At 54.5% G+C, this 14167-nt stretch overlaps 1 protein-coding gene across 11 annotated transcripts in view; it reads right to left on the reverse strand.

Annotated features, from left to right (window-relative positions):
* The window catches only part of LOC1281890 (FERM, ARHGEF and pleckstrin domain-containing protein 2), a 29667-nt gene that overhangs the window by 4489 nt on the left and 11011 nt on the right, over positions 1-14167 (reverse strand). For 7 of the 11 annotated variants that reach the window (XM_061651878.1, XM_061651879.1, XM_061651880.1 and 4 more), the window contains one exon: positions 1183-14020. The exons of the other annotated variants lie outside the window; for them this stretch is intronic. In XM_061651878.1, coding sequence (XP_061507862.1) covers positions 1362-14020 — 12659 coding nt within the window. In that variant the 3' untranslated portion in view covers positions 1183-1361. Of the gene's footprint in view, positions 1-1182; positions 14021-14167 lie in introns of those variants that run through there. 11 annotated transcript variants of the gene reach the window in all.

Here is a 14167-nt window from a genome sequence, read left to right on the forward strand (position 1 = left end):
TTGAGTAACATCTAATCTAATTTCATTTCGCTGTGTTTTGTTTTGGCCTCATTGTTTGTCCTCAGCAGCACTGTACCGTTCGTTCGTTTAATAGTATAATTTAAAACATTCAATGACTGTATGTAACTTTTTCGAGATTGATCTAAATGCGGCAATGTATTTGCGTCTTGTTTTAAACGTATTAACTTTAAACTCATGTTAATAGGACGTGCGGGGTAAGGCCAAGAGATATTTTGCTAACGTTCGAAACAAAACATTGGAAGTAACATGAGTATTTCGTACCATTCTTGTCGTCAGACACAGCACAACGTCTTCTCATTTGCCACGCAAATTGCTAACGAACGGACCAAAATAAATCCAAACGGGTTCCAATACAAACGGTAAGAGTAAAGGCTCTCATCATCAATTTTTCGTTCAACATTTCATAAATATATGCATGGTTTCTATTAAGTCTAGAACTCTGCTGGATTATTAGAATATTAGCTTTGCTTGCCTTCCACACTACACTATACTAACTCGAGATATAACGATGTTCTCCTGTGGCTTTGACACAATTTTACTTCCTTCATTTCAATCCTTGCCCGATCGTTTTTTATTTTATTCATTTCTGAGTCATTTTCTGCTTCTGCTTTTCGCTACGTTAGGCTGAAACTGCAACCTAAAAGGGGAAAACAACACACGGGACGACATTCATAAGATACGCATTTCGCAATGCAATGACCGGTGGTGGCTGTCGCTTCACTCGCAAACTATTGGCCTATTAAGCTAGCCTGTCCTTTTATCGGCTAATAAATGCAGACTAACACCCACACACACACATAGACAAGAAGCAATTATCAACAACTTTTGCTACTCTCCTGTCTCTTCTCTAAACACAGCGCGGTGAACCATTTTACGATCGTTTTGGAGGGGAAAAACAACCCAAAAGTCGTAGTGTAAACATGAATATAAAAACCTCAGAATCAGACAAAACAAGTAAACAATACAGGTACGTCTAGTCTATACTCGCTTGCGGGGTTTTATCGAGATTTTCTGTGCCATGTTGCAACATAACAAACGAGTCTCGTCTCTCTTTCTCTAGTTGTGCGGCATTAGTTATGGCAACAAGAACACAATATTTGCTTCAACGATTCCTATCCCTTTTTGTTCATTAAAATGTGTCGCAATACCCTGAACACATCCATGTATATATATATATATTATATGAGAGAAAGAGTGATCGTGAGCGATAAATGGAATAGATCTTAAAGATTTGGCATACTTCTTTCACAACGTCGATCAGTTTTCACATTGGCACTGTGTTTTCTACGGAGGCCCTACGCCAGCACGCGTCCCAAGACATTCAGCTCATTTCGATTCGCTTAAACAGCATTGTCCTGCTCGTCCTCCTCCTCCTCGTCGGGCCCTTGTTGATCATCACCTTCCTCTTCTTCCTCCTCCTCCTCCTCGACGTAGATCGGAGGTGGTAAGGCTTTCAGGTCGAACGCAACCGACACATCGACACTTTTGCCCGCTTCCACGTACCCCAGCTGCTGTTGCTGCAGCTGTTGATGTTGCGATTCCAGCTCCACATAGCGCGGCCGACCCTGCTCCATGCGCCGCGCATACGAGCAGGCCGAGGAAGACTCGTTCTCGTAGTCGGACAGGAAGTCGGGATAGGGAATCTCGACGTTCTTCTGGTAGCGGGAGCTGGTGCCCGGTCCGGCCCCGCTGCTACGATTGTATCCCGCCGCGAAGCTGTCCTCGCTCGAGTAGCACACGTCATCCGAGAGGCCGGCCTTCGTCTCCGAGCAGCTGCCACTTTCCGGCGTGTACTGCACACCCTGGTACTCCAGGTCGTGCTGCTGATCATCGCGCTTTGTATGGCGCAGCCGACGCTGCCTGACGGGCTTGACCGGCGGCGACGGAGTGTCCGATTTGTACAGATTCGGGTTGGTTATGTGGCCCAATCGATCGTACCGCGGGAAGCCCATCTCGTCGACGTTCTCCGTCATGTCCAGACCCTCGAACTTGTTCGAGTACGATGCACTCGGGTACACGCCGGCCCCATTGCGGCTGGGCGTCACCTCGTCCTCATCCACCCGGTACGTCTCGTCTTCGTAGTCTTCGGGCAGCTGTTCCAGCTCTTCCTCAAAGTCCGGATAGCGCTGATGCTGCTGCTGCTGCTGCTGCTGCTCCATCATTACCGCGTCCGACGAGCCCGAGTCCAGCTCGGGGAAGTAGCCTTCCGAACATTCGGAGCTCTCCTGATGCTCCAGCGGTCGATCGAGCCGGCTCTTCTTGAGCGGTACGGTTCGCTTCTTCCGGTAGCCGCGCGCTCGCAGCTTCGGATCCTGCGCCCGGTGGTCCAGCGAGCTGTCGGTATCGTTGCCGCTCGGCGGACTCTTCGGCACAAAGTTCCTCGGCAGCGAGCTTTTGCGTGGCGGTTTTTGCACTGGCGGCGGCAACTGATTCGGTGCAATCGGTGGCGACTCCGAGCTAAGGCTGCTCGAGTAGTAGGGCGAGCAGCGGACCAGCTTCTCGGGCCGCGGGAACATGGGCGACGAGTTGTCGGTGCTTGTCGCTTCGCTGGTGTGTGTGGTGGTCGACGAGCTGCCGAGGCTTTCCTCCACGATCTTGTTCAGATCCGACGACACCAGATGCTCGTGGAAGGACTGGCTGTGACGCATCTTCGTGGTCTTGTACTCGCGAATCTGCGACTTTGACAGCGTTTTGTCGTCGTAGCTGTGATGCTTCACCAGCGGCTTCTCGGCCATCGGCGTCGGGCTGGTGGAGGGCAGCGAGTCACCGCGGGGCGGTTTGCTCGGTGCCGGCGCCACGGCCATCGGCGTAAACTCCTGGCTTTGATAGCGCTCCGTCAGCTTCTCGCTCTGGCCGTACAGTTTCTCCGTGAACGTTTCGGTGTCCGAGATGTCCTGGCTCTGGTAGCGTTTGGACATCATTTCGAGCGACTTCCGTTTGCTGGCGCCATCTTGCGGTTCAATCCTCGCAGACGAAAGCACTTTGCCCTGTGGAAGAGGTTGCTGTGTTACGGGCATTCTCTTCGGACTCTTCTCGATCACGTCCACGATCTTGGGCGGTAGTCTCGTTGGACGTTCAGGGATCACCACGTTCGATTCGCCAGAGGCCATTCTGGAGCTTTCTCCCGCCTCGATCGGGTGGTAGTGCTTCGGAATCTGAGGTTTCACGTGCACTCCCGGTAGATCCTTGCGATGGTCGTCTGGTGAGGCGACAGCCACCTTTTTCACCACCTTGGGCGGTTTCAGTGGGACATACTCGAAGGTTCGTGTCGTTGTTGCGCCACCAGCAGCTCGTTCCAGTGAGGAGGAACCTTTCACGCCATTACCTCCACTTTCCAGCTGCTTCAACGCTTCGACTTGCGCGATCAGCGTGTTGCTGCTGCTCGTCGACCACTCCGTAATGGTCTGGGCCATCTCGGTGAGCGTCAGCGTGGTGTCATCGCTCTTAGTGCCCGACGAGAATTTGGTGTCCGTTTCCGAGTTGCTGAACGGCTCGTACCGCGGACAGCCCCCGTTCTCCGACACATTCTCCAGCGAAAAACGCTTGCCACCGGCAGCATTGTTGGCCTGGTTGGTGTTGCTGCTCGAGAAGCTGCCGCTCGTCTTCTCGTCCAGACTTTCGGTCGACTTGTGCACGCTCGAGCTGATCGAGCTCTTGGTATGGTTCGATTTCTCGCTCTTGGCATTGCCGGAGTGGTTCGAGACGGCCGACAGACTGTCCGAGCCGGACAGGTTCGCATACTGCCGCACCGTGTTCGTACCGGTCGACCACTCGGAAATGCTAAGCCCAATCGAGGTGTCCTCCGAGTGCGAACTGTGCGTGCAGCGCTTTTGCTGCAGTCCCATCTTTACCGTCCCATCAAGATCCGTGCCGAACGAGCTCGTCTCCTCCTCGGAGTGTGAGCTGTGGCTGCACTTCTTGCACGACTCGTTGCTCAACCGACGCGGCTCCAGATTGCGCAGCCGGACCGTCTCCTCCATGTACGTGCCACAAGACGTTGACAGCATGTCGTCGATCGAGGTGTCGGAATTGTTGGAGCTGCGGGAAAACTTTTGCTGCCCTCCACCGTACTCCATACCGCCGGACGAGGACGGTTTACTATCGTCGGGCGATATCTCGATCTTCACCGTGCCCGGACCGAACACTTCGTCGTTCATGAAGAAGTCATCGTCGGTGATGGGACTTAAGTTCTGCGGCGACTTTGTAGGTTGCGAAATGATGACCCGGTCAGGGTTCGGTTCTCCCCTTCCCGCAATACCGCCCGTAGTAGTCGAAGAGCCTAGCGCACGCTGACTAGAGCATATATCAAACGTGGACTTGAGGCAGCTTGTTGGACCAAGTGCACCACTCAGACAGGTCGCATTGTCGTACGTAACGGCTGTCTCATACGTCTTTGCATCTTGCAGCGCCGACACCAGATAGGCGGTGCTCTCGTAAGGAACTACCATCGAAAGCGAAGGACTCGGCGATGAGCCCGACTTTCCGGACAGAGATGAGCCCGAGTACGACCCAGATCCGGATCCGGTTGGAATGTAGTCCCGTTTCGGAGGCTCTGGAATATCGTCTCCAGCTACCTCCGCGTAATCTGGATCGGAGTCATCGGACCCACCTGTAGTCGGTTCGGTGAACGATTCCACCATCACTTGCGTTGGATGCTGCGGTTCGTTCACGTGGAATGTCTGCACGTTTTCCACGATTGGAGCGTGCTCCAGCATACTGGACGGGGGTGTTGGCCAATTGTCCGACTCTTGCGACTGCCGGGCGCCTGCCATTGCCTGCTCCGTCCAGTATGGTCGCATTGGAGGCGGCATAATCACACCCGGAGGTCCTCCGACGCTCGGATCAAACCGCTCTCCCGGCGTACTGTCGTACGGTATGTCCGGCAAGGGCCAGTCTTCCGAATCTTGACTGCCACCACCTATCGAAAGACACTGCAAATCGGGTTTGCTTTCCGCCGTCTTTAATCCGTTACCTCCTCCCGCTCCACCCCCTTCGGTAACGTGGGACACAGTGAAACGACCGTTCTTCACCACATTGCTCTGGTAGATCTCCGACAGCCGTTCGGCTGCGGCCGAATCGCACGGAATGTCCGGCATCTCCGCCGACGTTCTGCGGTCCGCGTCGGATATGTACGCCGGGTTCGAGTTGGAGTGCAGATCCGAGCTGAGACTCGCCTGATGCTCGCTCGAGATGGCCGACTCGTCGTGTACGCTCAAATCCTCCAGGCTCGACTTTTCCGCCTCGGCCACCTCTTCGCCGCTCGATTTCTCCGAGTTGGTGCTGCGCTCCGAGATGCGCGACAACGTTCGGCCCACCCCAAAGCTCGCTCCATACCCAAGTATATCCACCGGATTGATAGCGATACCGAGTGTGGAGGTCATCTCCGGATAGCCGAAGGTCGCCGGGAAATCGTTCAGCTCGTCCTGTATGTCGGAGTCGCTCTCCTTTTGCTCGTCCGGCGACAGCTCTTTCGAGTCTTGCAGCGGAATCTTCTGTATTTCGATCGTTTCCGTCGCCAGCTCGAAGCTTTCGTAGCTTTCCTGCTCCGGTGGCAGCCAGTTGTCCTCCACGCTCGAGCTGCCCGAGCTTTCGATCGGATACGGGCGCCAGGTGGACATTTGTTCCTTCTGCAGCAGATCACCCTTTCGCTGGGCAGCGCCGAGCGATCCGGAGCTGCTTTCGGTTTCGAACGATCCCAACGATCCTTTCGATTCTAGGCTCGATTTCGACTCCAACGAACTACGATCGCCTCCGTCAGCGCTGAGCAGCTTCAATGTGCCCGATTTTAGCTCTGCAGTCGTTTGCTGCGTCTGTTTCTCATTCGAAGGAACCGTACGACACACTTTCTTGTGTAGCAACGTCGTACGGACGGGTTTCACCACTCTTGGCTTGAGGACTGCCCCACCGCTTGCTACAGCACCTCCAGAACCGGTACCACCCATGGGCCCTGGTGCAACTGGACCAACCCCATTGTCTGAGCTTGACTCACTTTCTTCACGCTGCAGAAGTCTGGAAATACGATCTTCGGGCGTTTCTATATCCAACTCGGATCCCGAACCCAAATCGACCGGATATTGTTTCTCGAGCGTAGGCGAAACCTTCCTCATCGCCACCGACCCATCATCGTACTCCTCCATCTTCAGCATAGCTTCGCGCAACTCCCGACATTTCAAGTGATCCATCGAATCCATATCTTGCGATATACCGAGCGGACGTGAAATGGAACAGCTGACACTCGATTCTTCATCCAACGAACCCTTTCCGCGCGGTGTGCTGGAATCATGCCTAATGGGGCTGGTTTCATTCTCTCGACTTGAGCCCGTATCCGAGCTGCGCGATCTTTCAATGGACAGCCGCAGGAAGTCACCGCGCCGTTGCGACGCTTGCTTTTTGTCGACCTCTTCGCGATCACGATCCACTGCCGACGCTCTGGCGACCCTTTCGCGCAACGGAGACACCACCACGTCCGGCTTCTTCTCGGGCACTTGCGGCAGCGGATGATCGAATGCCGACGGCGAGGATCTGTTGGATTGCGGTTGCGATAGCACCGGAATCTCAACCGACTCAACGACCACTTCCGATTCGGGCATCGCATAGTCTTTCACATCTTCAAACGTTGCCTGTGACTCGATTTTGTAGTGCGACCCCCCAGCCACTTCCTGCAGTTCTTCCTGCTGACTGCTAACCCCATCAGTGCCGGTGAACTCTTCACATGCGATCGTCACCCATGAGCCGGTTTCATCGCTTCTGCTTCGTTCCAGGTTTAGTTTTCCCAAAATTTCCTTCTTATTGTTCGTCTCTTCAGCTTCCAGCTCCTCCACCTCCAGCTCGTCTACCTCGTCCACAATGTCGTCTTCTTCGAGCGATGGTTCTTCGTACTCAATGGTCGGTACACGCACCGGAGGCGGAAGATATCCGGTGTCTTTCCCTTCAGCATCCTTCAACTCACTCACTTCAGTGAGCGATTCTTCGCTGCCAACCGTACCAGAAGTTTTCTTTCCCTCCTTATCTCCACCCATCTGATCTATCGATTCACCCATAAAGCTGGTCGTGCTGGTATCTACTGTCTTTTCCTCCGATCGTCGCTTCATCAGATCAAGCGTACGTCGCTCAGATATAATGTCCTGCATGTCGAGTTCATCTCCAAACTCTGACACTGGCTGCGAATGTGAACGTCTCTCGACGGCTTGCGGCTTATCCTTCTTCTTGCCATCCTTTTCGGACGAAATATTGCTATCCAGACTCTTGCCCTTATCGAACCGCGACGCCGGACGATGATCATCGATCGATTTACTGTCACTGTCCGTTGTGGATTTACGGCCCCGACCGCTCGGCGATGCACCACGGTTACTACTATCGGCATCAGGCGAATCCATCTTGGCAGAATAGTGAACATCCACCTTTACCTCCTGCTTCCTGCCCGCCATCATGCCATGACCAGCAGCTTCCGATTCGGGCGAGGTGGCATCACCGCCACCATACGAAGAAGCGCTACTTTCCGTCGTGTAGTTTTGATCCAGACTGCGGGTCTTGTACTCAATATCCAAGTACTGTGGTTCGGACTTCTTCTCCAGGCTTTTCGATTTGCCTTCCATGCGTCCCTTATGTACGACCGAGCCTTCGATCTTCTGCTTCAGCTCTTGGCTCTTGCTCAGCCGCGTCGGACTCTTGATAACGATGCTGCTCTCGTCCGCCGACCGATCCGAATGATCGTCAAACGATTTACTGCGATCGTCGAAGCTACGGCTGGCCTTGTCCAGCTTTTCCACACTCTTCTGATCCTCGAAGCTGCGGCTTATCTTCGACAGGCCACAGTCCAGCTTACGCGGTGCCTTCGCGATAAACACGTGATCTTCCGGTTTCGATTTTATGTCCGCGTCAATAATAATCTTATCACCCTCCGTTTTCACCGATATCTTATCCTCCGGCGCCGGAAACTGGGGCAGTTGATCCTTCACCGGGCTGAGCATGTTAATCGTTTGCTTCATGGCCGATTCGTACAGCTTCTGCTGGCGCTCCTTGCGCCGAGCGCGCTCCAGTTCGCTTTCCTCGGTAGATTTCCGTTCCCGGCTGCCTAGCCGCTTCAGCTCCATCTTTTCCAGCGATTTCGACTTCTCCTTGGCGCTAGAGCCCTTTCCCTTGCCCAGCGCTTCCTGGCTCTTGGTGCGCAGCATGTCGTTCGGGGACGAAGACTTCTTCACATCGTCCGAGGAGCGTCGTTTCGGTTGGACCAGCTTTTCCGACCCTTTCGGGCTGGTCGACTTGCGCTGGGGCTTAATGGCGGCACCGCCTCCGGTCGGTGTCTGGGTGCCACTGTCCGTCTTTTGACGCGCTTTACCTGTGCTTTCCACACTGCTAGCCCGGCTGATGGCGGGAGAGGTTTTGATGGAGCTGTTGCCCGAGCTGAAAGGCTCAAACTTGTACTTTGGTATCTCCAGTATTAGCTGATGGCCGCTTTTGAGCTTCGTTTTAGTTTTGCGCTTTTCCTTTATCTTCACACCCTGCAGCTCGATCTTCTCGATGTACTTCAGCCGATCGAGCAGCTCCAGCTCATCTGCATCGATCCGAACGGATTTGCGTTCCTCCTCCGTGGTCGATGTTTGACGCGAAATTGTTGGATCACGGATGACGATCGCATCGCCGCACGAGTGTACCGAGTCTTCCTGCTCCTCCTCTTCGATGACTGAAGCTTTCGAGGGTTTTTGCTGCTGCTGCTGCAGGGGTTTCACTTCCAGCACTTCCTCCTCCTCTTCATACCCCACCGTGTCATCCTTCGAGGAGAACGCATTCATTGGAGGTAATTTGTGCAGAGAAATAACCGGAGTATCGAGACTCTTGGCGCGGCGCCCGGAAGTAGGCGATTCTTGGGCCTTCTGGCGTTGCAGCGAAGCGAAAGCGGACCCTTCGCTAAGGTTTAAGCGAGCGTGTGCAAACAAGATCGGTGCATGTCCCTTCGAACGCATTACGATCGATGAATCGATCAGCTCTTCAATCAGTTTCGTCCGTGACGGAGACAATTTGGTGGTCGTCGACGTTCCGTCCTCCTTGCCCGATTTCTTCACTCCCGGTTCCGGGTGTTGTTTCGAAAACCCCAACCCGCCATCCTTAGATTCACCCACCTCACCACCGTGGGCTTGTGTTTTCGACGACTCTTGTGACTTTTCCGCCGTTTGGAGTGCTTTGGTCGATTCATCCGCTTTCGTTTGTGCCTTTTTGCCTTCATCTTCCGAGCTGGGAATGGAGAACGATCGTTCCGATATGCGGCGCAGCTCGGTGCTTGTGAGCTGTGTCGTTTCAAGCTTCACCGTGTGATAGCGACTCTCCAGCTCCGCCAGACGGCGACACTGGGGCGGCGATCCTTCGATCTCCGTCGAGCTCATCGTTTGTCCCCTGGCCCACGCGTTCGATGCCATCTTGCTGGACTCGTGCTTCAGTATCGGTTCGATTTCCTTGCGCGACTGGGGCGGAGAAAACTCCAACTTCGTTGGCATCGCTTCCGCGGACCCAAACACATCGTCCGAATCGAGACTCTCGTCGTCCGAGGAGAAGGAAGTGATGCGCGTTTTGGCGTTACGCTTCGACTTGCCGCACTTGGTCTTAATGGGAGCGACACGTGTTTTCACCACCCGTTTCGGGACGGCCAGCTCGATGCACTTCTTGTCCACCAGCAGGTAGGGCAGATCGACCGGCTTCGAGTCGAACTTTCTGGGCTGTGGCTGCAGCAGCTGCTGAGCGGCATTGCTGTCCGTCTTGGAGCTCGTGGCCGAGTCGCTCTCGATTTGGCTCAGCTTGCTGTTCAGCTGCTCCAGCATCAACGGATCCATGCGCTTCGTGATGTCTCGCTTCGGGCTGCTAACTAGCTGCACCGTTTGCACCGTTTTGTCCACTTCCAGCGTCACAGGATCCACCTTCGACAGGTCAATGTTTTGGGTGAACAGGAAGCCCGGCTGTTCGTCTGCCCCGCCGCCTTGCTCGATCAGCAGCTCCGTGTCGTCCTTCACGCGCAGCAGATTTTCCTTCGAACCGACGAAAGCTTGGTTTGCTGCATCCCCTTTTCCACCGTCCGACATGAGCATCTTGGGGGATTTCGGCGATTTGGGAGACTTTGGCGACTTGGGACTCTTTGGCTTCGGATAGCTACGATGTGGGGTGCCCGTTTTGCCCTCCACCAACGGTGACGGAGCCGTCCCGTTCATGACGTGCCGTTTGTGCAGCACGTACGGTATATCGTCCTTCAGGACGGCTTTGTGCGATGAGCGACGCTCCTGATAGTCCTTGAAGAAACTCTTCGGCATCTCGAACCCATTCCTGGGCAGCTCTACGACGTCGGGGATCACATTCATGTCGTACGATTGCGGCAGCTCAAAGTGACTGCCGTGGGATTTGCAGAGCGGCGGTGCGCTCGGTATCTGTTTGTACAGATACTCTTCTTCGCTCGAATCGGCCGGCGTAAGATCGATCGACTTCTGGTGCATCAGCGTATGGCGTCGCGAGTTTGGTCCGAGTCGGGGCCGATTAGCCAGCGAGTTTGGATCGGACTTGGTACGCTCAACGGTCGCGTGCGCGTACGGCGGAATGCCGCTGATGACCGACGAATCCAAGCCCATCATCTTCGGCGTGTACTCTTCGAAGTGCGTCTTTGCCATCAGCTCCTCTTTGCGCGTCTTCTTCGGTAGAATGTGGGGCGATTCGATCTTTTGCTTGTCAAACTCCGACAGCAGCTCCGGGGTTAGCGGGTAGTCTGGGCTTACCTTTCCCTTCGCCTCCACCATGATCGCGGTAGTGGGCGTTTCGTCGTTCAGGCTGCTCGTTAGCGATTCGATCTTTTCCTTGTCAAAGCTGAAGATGTTCTCACTGTCCGATTTCTTGCGAAACGCTCGCGATCGATCGATCCGCTGGCTTTCGGTGATGGTCGTGGGCAAGCCTTCAATTTCCTCCGGCCAAATGTGCGTCGTCTTGGGCGGTTGCTTGTCGATCGGTTTCGGCAAAGCGGTTGGCAGTACTGGCGAAGGAGATTTGTACGCGGAATAGCCCACCGAGCGAGAGTTCCGCTCCAACTCCACGTTCTGCAGGCTGATCGAGTGAACGTGCGAAGTTTTGCTGCCTCCTCCGCCGGTATCATTGCCCGCGCTGGTTGGCTTGGCCTGGGCACTCGGGAACGTGGACGAGTATATCTGATTGTCGTAGAAGCTGGCCGCCGTCGCTGAGATCCCGTTCTTTACCATCGACAGTCCATCGTCGTCGTCGTCGTCTTCGCCCACCCGAATGTGCTCGTCCGAGTGACTCACCTTGGCACGGGAATAGATTTCGTCCGACATATCGGCACCGTCACCGTCTAGCTCGTGCTCGTGCTGCAGCTGCTGCTGCTGCTCACTGGCGTCGTAGTAATCACTCTTCGAGTCTTGGCTAGAGTTGCGAGAGCTGCTATCGAACCGCTTCGACAGATACTTGGCCTTTTTGCTCGTCGTGGTCGGCATTTCGTAGTTCTTCGTCAGCAGTATGTCCATACCTCCGAACGCATCTTTCGAGTCCTGGCTGGAGGCACGCGAGTTGAAGCCCGAGCCCGATTTACTCTTCAGCGTTTCGCGTGACTTCTTGTTGCTATCGGTGTGGTACACACTGTCCTTCGATTTCTTGCTCGAGCCACTGCTCTTCGAAAGCTTCGACTCGTAGTAATCGCTACGCGACTCCGGGCTGGACATTCGCGACGAGCCTCCCATCGCCATCTTGATTTTCTTGTAAAAGTTTCCATCCGACTTGACGCACAGCTTTTCGCGCGGAAGATCTCTCGGGTCTTCCATCAAAAACATATCGTCCAGATCGTCGATGTCCGGGGCGCTCTTACTCTTTGTCTCCAGACTGGAGCAATACCTCGACAGGCGGGACACGTGATGCGAATGATGGCCCGACTGTTGTTGCTGATCCGGAATGCTCTCATCGTCCGTCGGAATGTAGTTGCCCGAATCGAGCGAGCAGGATCGTGTGTGTGCCTCCGAATCAGCCTTGAACTTGTAGTACAGCTCGTCGTCCGACTTTTCCAACAGTTCGTAGCTGTCGTGCGAAATATCGTCCTGCGATCCGTACTCGTAGTTGGAATAGAAGTTCTGATTGGTGTGCTTGCGATAGCTCGTATGATCGATAGTGTTGTACGTGGTGCCAGGATAGCTGGACGAGTACACCTTCCCTTCGTTTGCCAAACAGTCCTGGCTCACCTCCACCGAGTAGTTGGACTTTTGCACGTACATCGAGTGGCGCGAGTCGTCGTAGCGCGTCACCGGACTGTCGATCCGATCGGAGGTCAGGAATTCACGCTCCATCAGCGAAAAGTCGGCCCGGCCCGTTGAATCGTAGCCGTAGTCGCACAGCTCCTTGCACGAGCTACTTCGCAACCAGGCTTCCTTCGACGCGTCTCTATCTGCGCCCCGCTGACGCTGGTAATTCATGTACTCTTCCTCGTCGAAATCCTCCTCATAGTTCTTGTACTGTACCGTCGAGTAGATGTTCGCATTCGACAGCTCGTACTCCAGCCTTTCCGACGACGTTTTCTTGCTGTTCATCGGATCATCCGGTCCACCATCCCCAGCACCACCACCCTTCAACAGCGAGGAATAGTGCAGATAATCATTGGTCACCTTGGACGAGCTGGGCAGATTATTCAACGAGTGGTGTCCCATGAAATTGTGCTCCCCAGAGCTCCCTCCTGTCCTACCTCCACTACTCGGACCCCCCTCCCCACCACTGTAGTTCGAGTCGATAGACTCGATCTTGGCGAGCTGCGAATTGCGCGGCAGCGAATGCGAGGTTCGCGGATGAATTGGCGGAGGATTCGAACAGGAGTACCGATCATCATCGTCCGTTAGCCCGTTCTTGTGCGTGATCGTCGTGGCCAACGACTGGGAGTTTGGTGAGTGCGAATAATGCTGCTGACTGTGGCTGAAGTAGTCCGACGTGTCGGAGTACCGATTATTGCCACAGTATTCATCGAAATGAGCTGAACGATTGTACATCTCGCCAGCGCTGGCCGAGTTTAGCGTCCCTCCACTCGCATCGTTTAGCTTGCTTACGTTCGTACTTATATTAGTATGGCTATTGTAGTTTCTAATGCTATCGTCTATGAACTCATCGCTAAAGTGTTTACCGGGGTAATGTGTGTTCGTTTTGAGAGTGGCAACTTGTACAGTTACTTGTTGTTGTTGTTGTTGTTGCTGTTGCTGTTGTTGCAGCTGCTTGTTCAGCTTACTTTTCCTATCCACTGTCGCGTACAGTTCGTCACTAGGGACGGGCTTCGGAGCATCGGATGCAGCGCCGGATGTCATCGCTTTAATCTGCGTAGCAGTCGCATACCGGATATCGATTTCATCGTCATCGTCGTCGTCGTCCTCCAGATAGGGGCGGCGGATCGCGTTCTCGTCCTCCACCTCATCCATGATCTCATCATCGTCTTCCACCTCCTCGGCGGCCTCTTCATCGGCCGCCGCGTTGGTGCGAGCTTCTGACGCCGATCCGCCGCCGCCACCACCACCACTGCCCCCGGAGGTGGTCGATTTCCGATGACGATACAGATCGTTGATATCCGAGTAGATGACATTATCCGGCGCTTCGTCCGATAGGTCCGTCCCGGTGCTCACTGACTTAGACATCGAATAGGTACTCGTATTGCTATAACGGGCTAGTGTGGCACTGGGGTATTGAGAGCTGCTGGCTCCCACCATTGAGGGTGCCATTCCCGACCCCGAGGCCGCCACCCCCGGCAGCAGCGCTGAAGAGCGCCTGGTGCGAGTGTCCAGCGGCAATAAAACACTCTCCCGGCTGGTGGAGGAGACCGTTGTCTCCCCCATAGAACTGCTGCGATCCCCCGGTTGGCCCAGCGGCCCGGCTGAGGCCCGACGCTGCTGCTGCTGCTGTGGCTGCTGCAGCAGCTGCTGTGGCTGCGTGGTAAATCTGTGGCTGCGATGAGTGTATTTGGGGGACATAGTGGCATAGAGCCGGTGGTTCAGACCTAGGATATAACACGGGCGAGTTGGGAAGGCGGTTACGATCGTGTTACGTTTCTTGTACAATTCAGGTATAACAGTACCAACCGAAACGTGATCATAAAGTTGAAACCCATACAACAAAACAACACAAAATATTAGCACTCATAAAC

Source organism: Anopheles gambiae, chromosome 2 (assembly GCF_943734735.2).
Source record: "Anopheles gambiae chromosome 2, idAnoGambNW_F1_1, whole genome shotgun sequence".
Taxonomy (NCBI): Eukaryota; Metazoa; Arthropoda; class Insecta; order Diptera; family Culicidae; genus Anopheles; species Anopheles gambiae.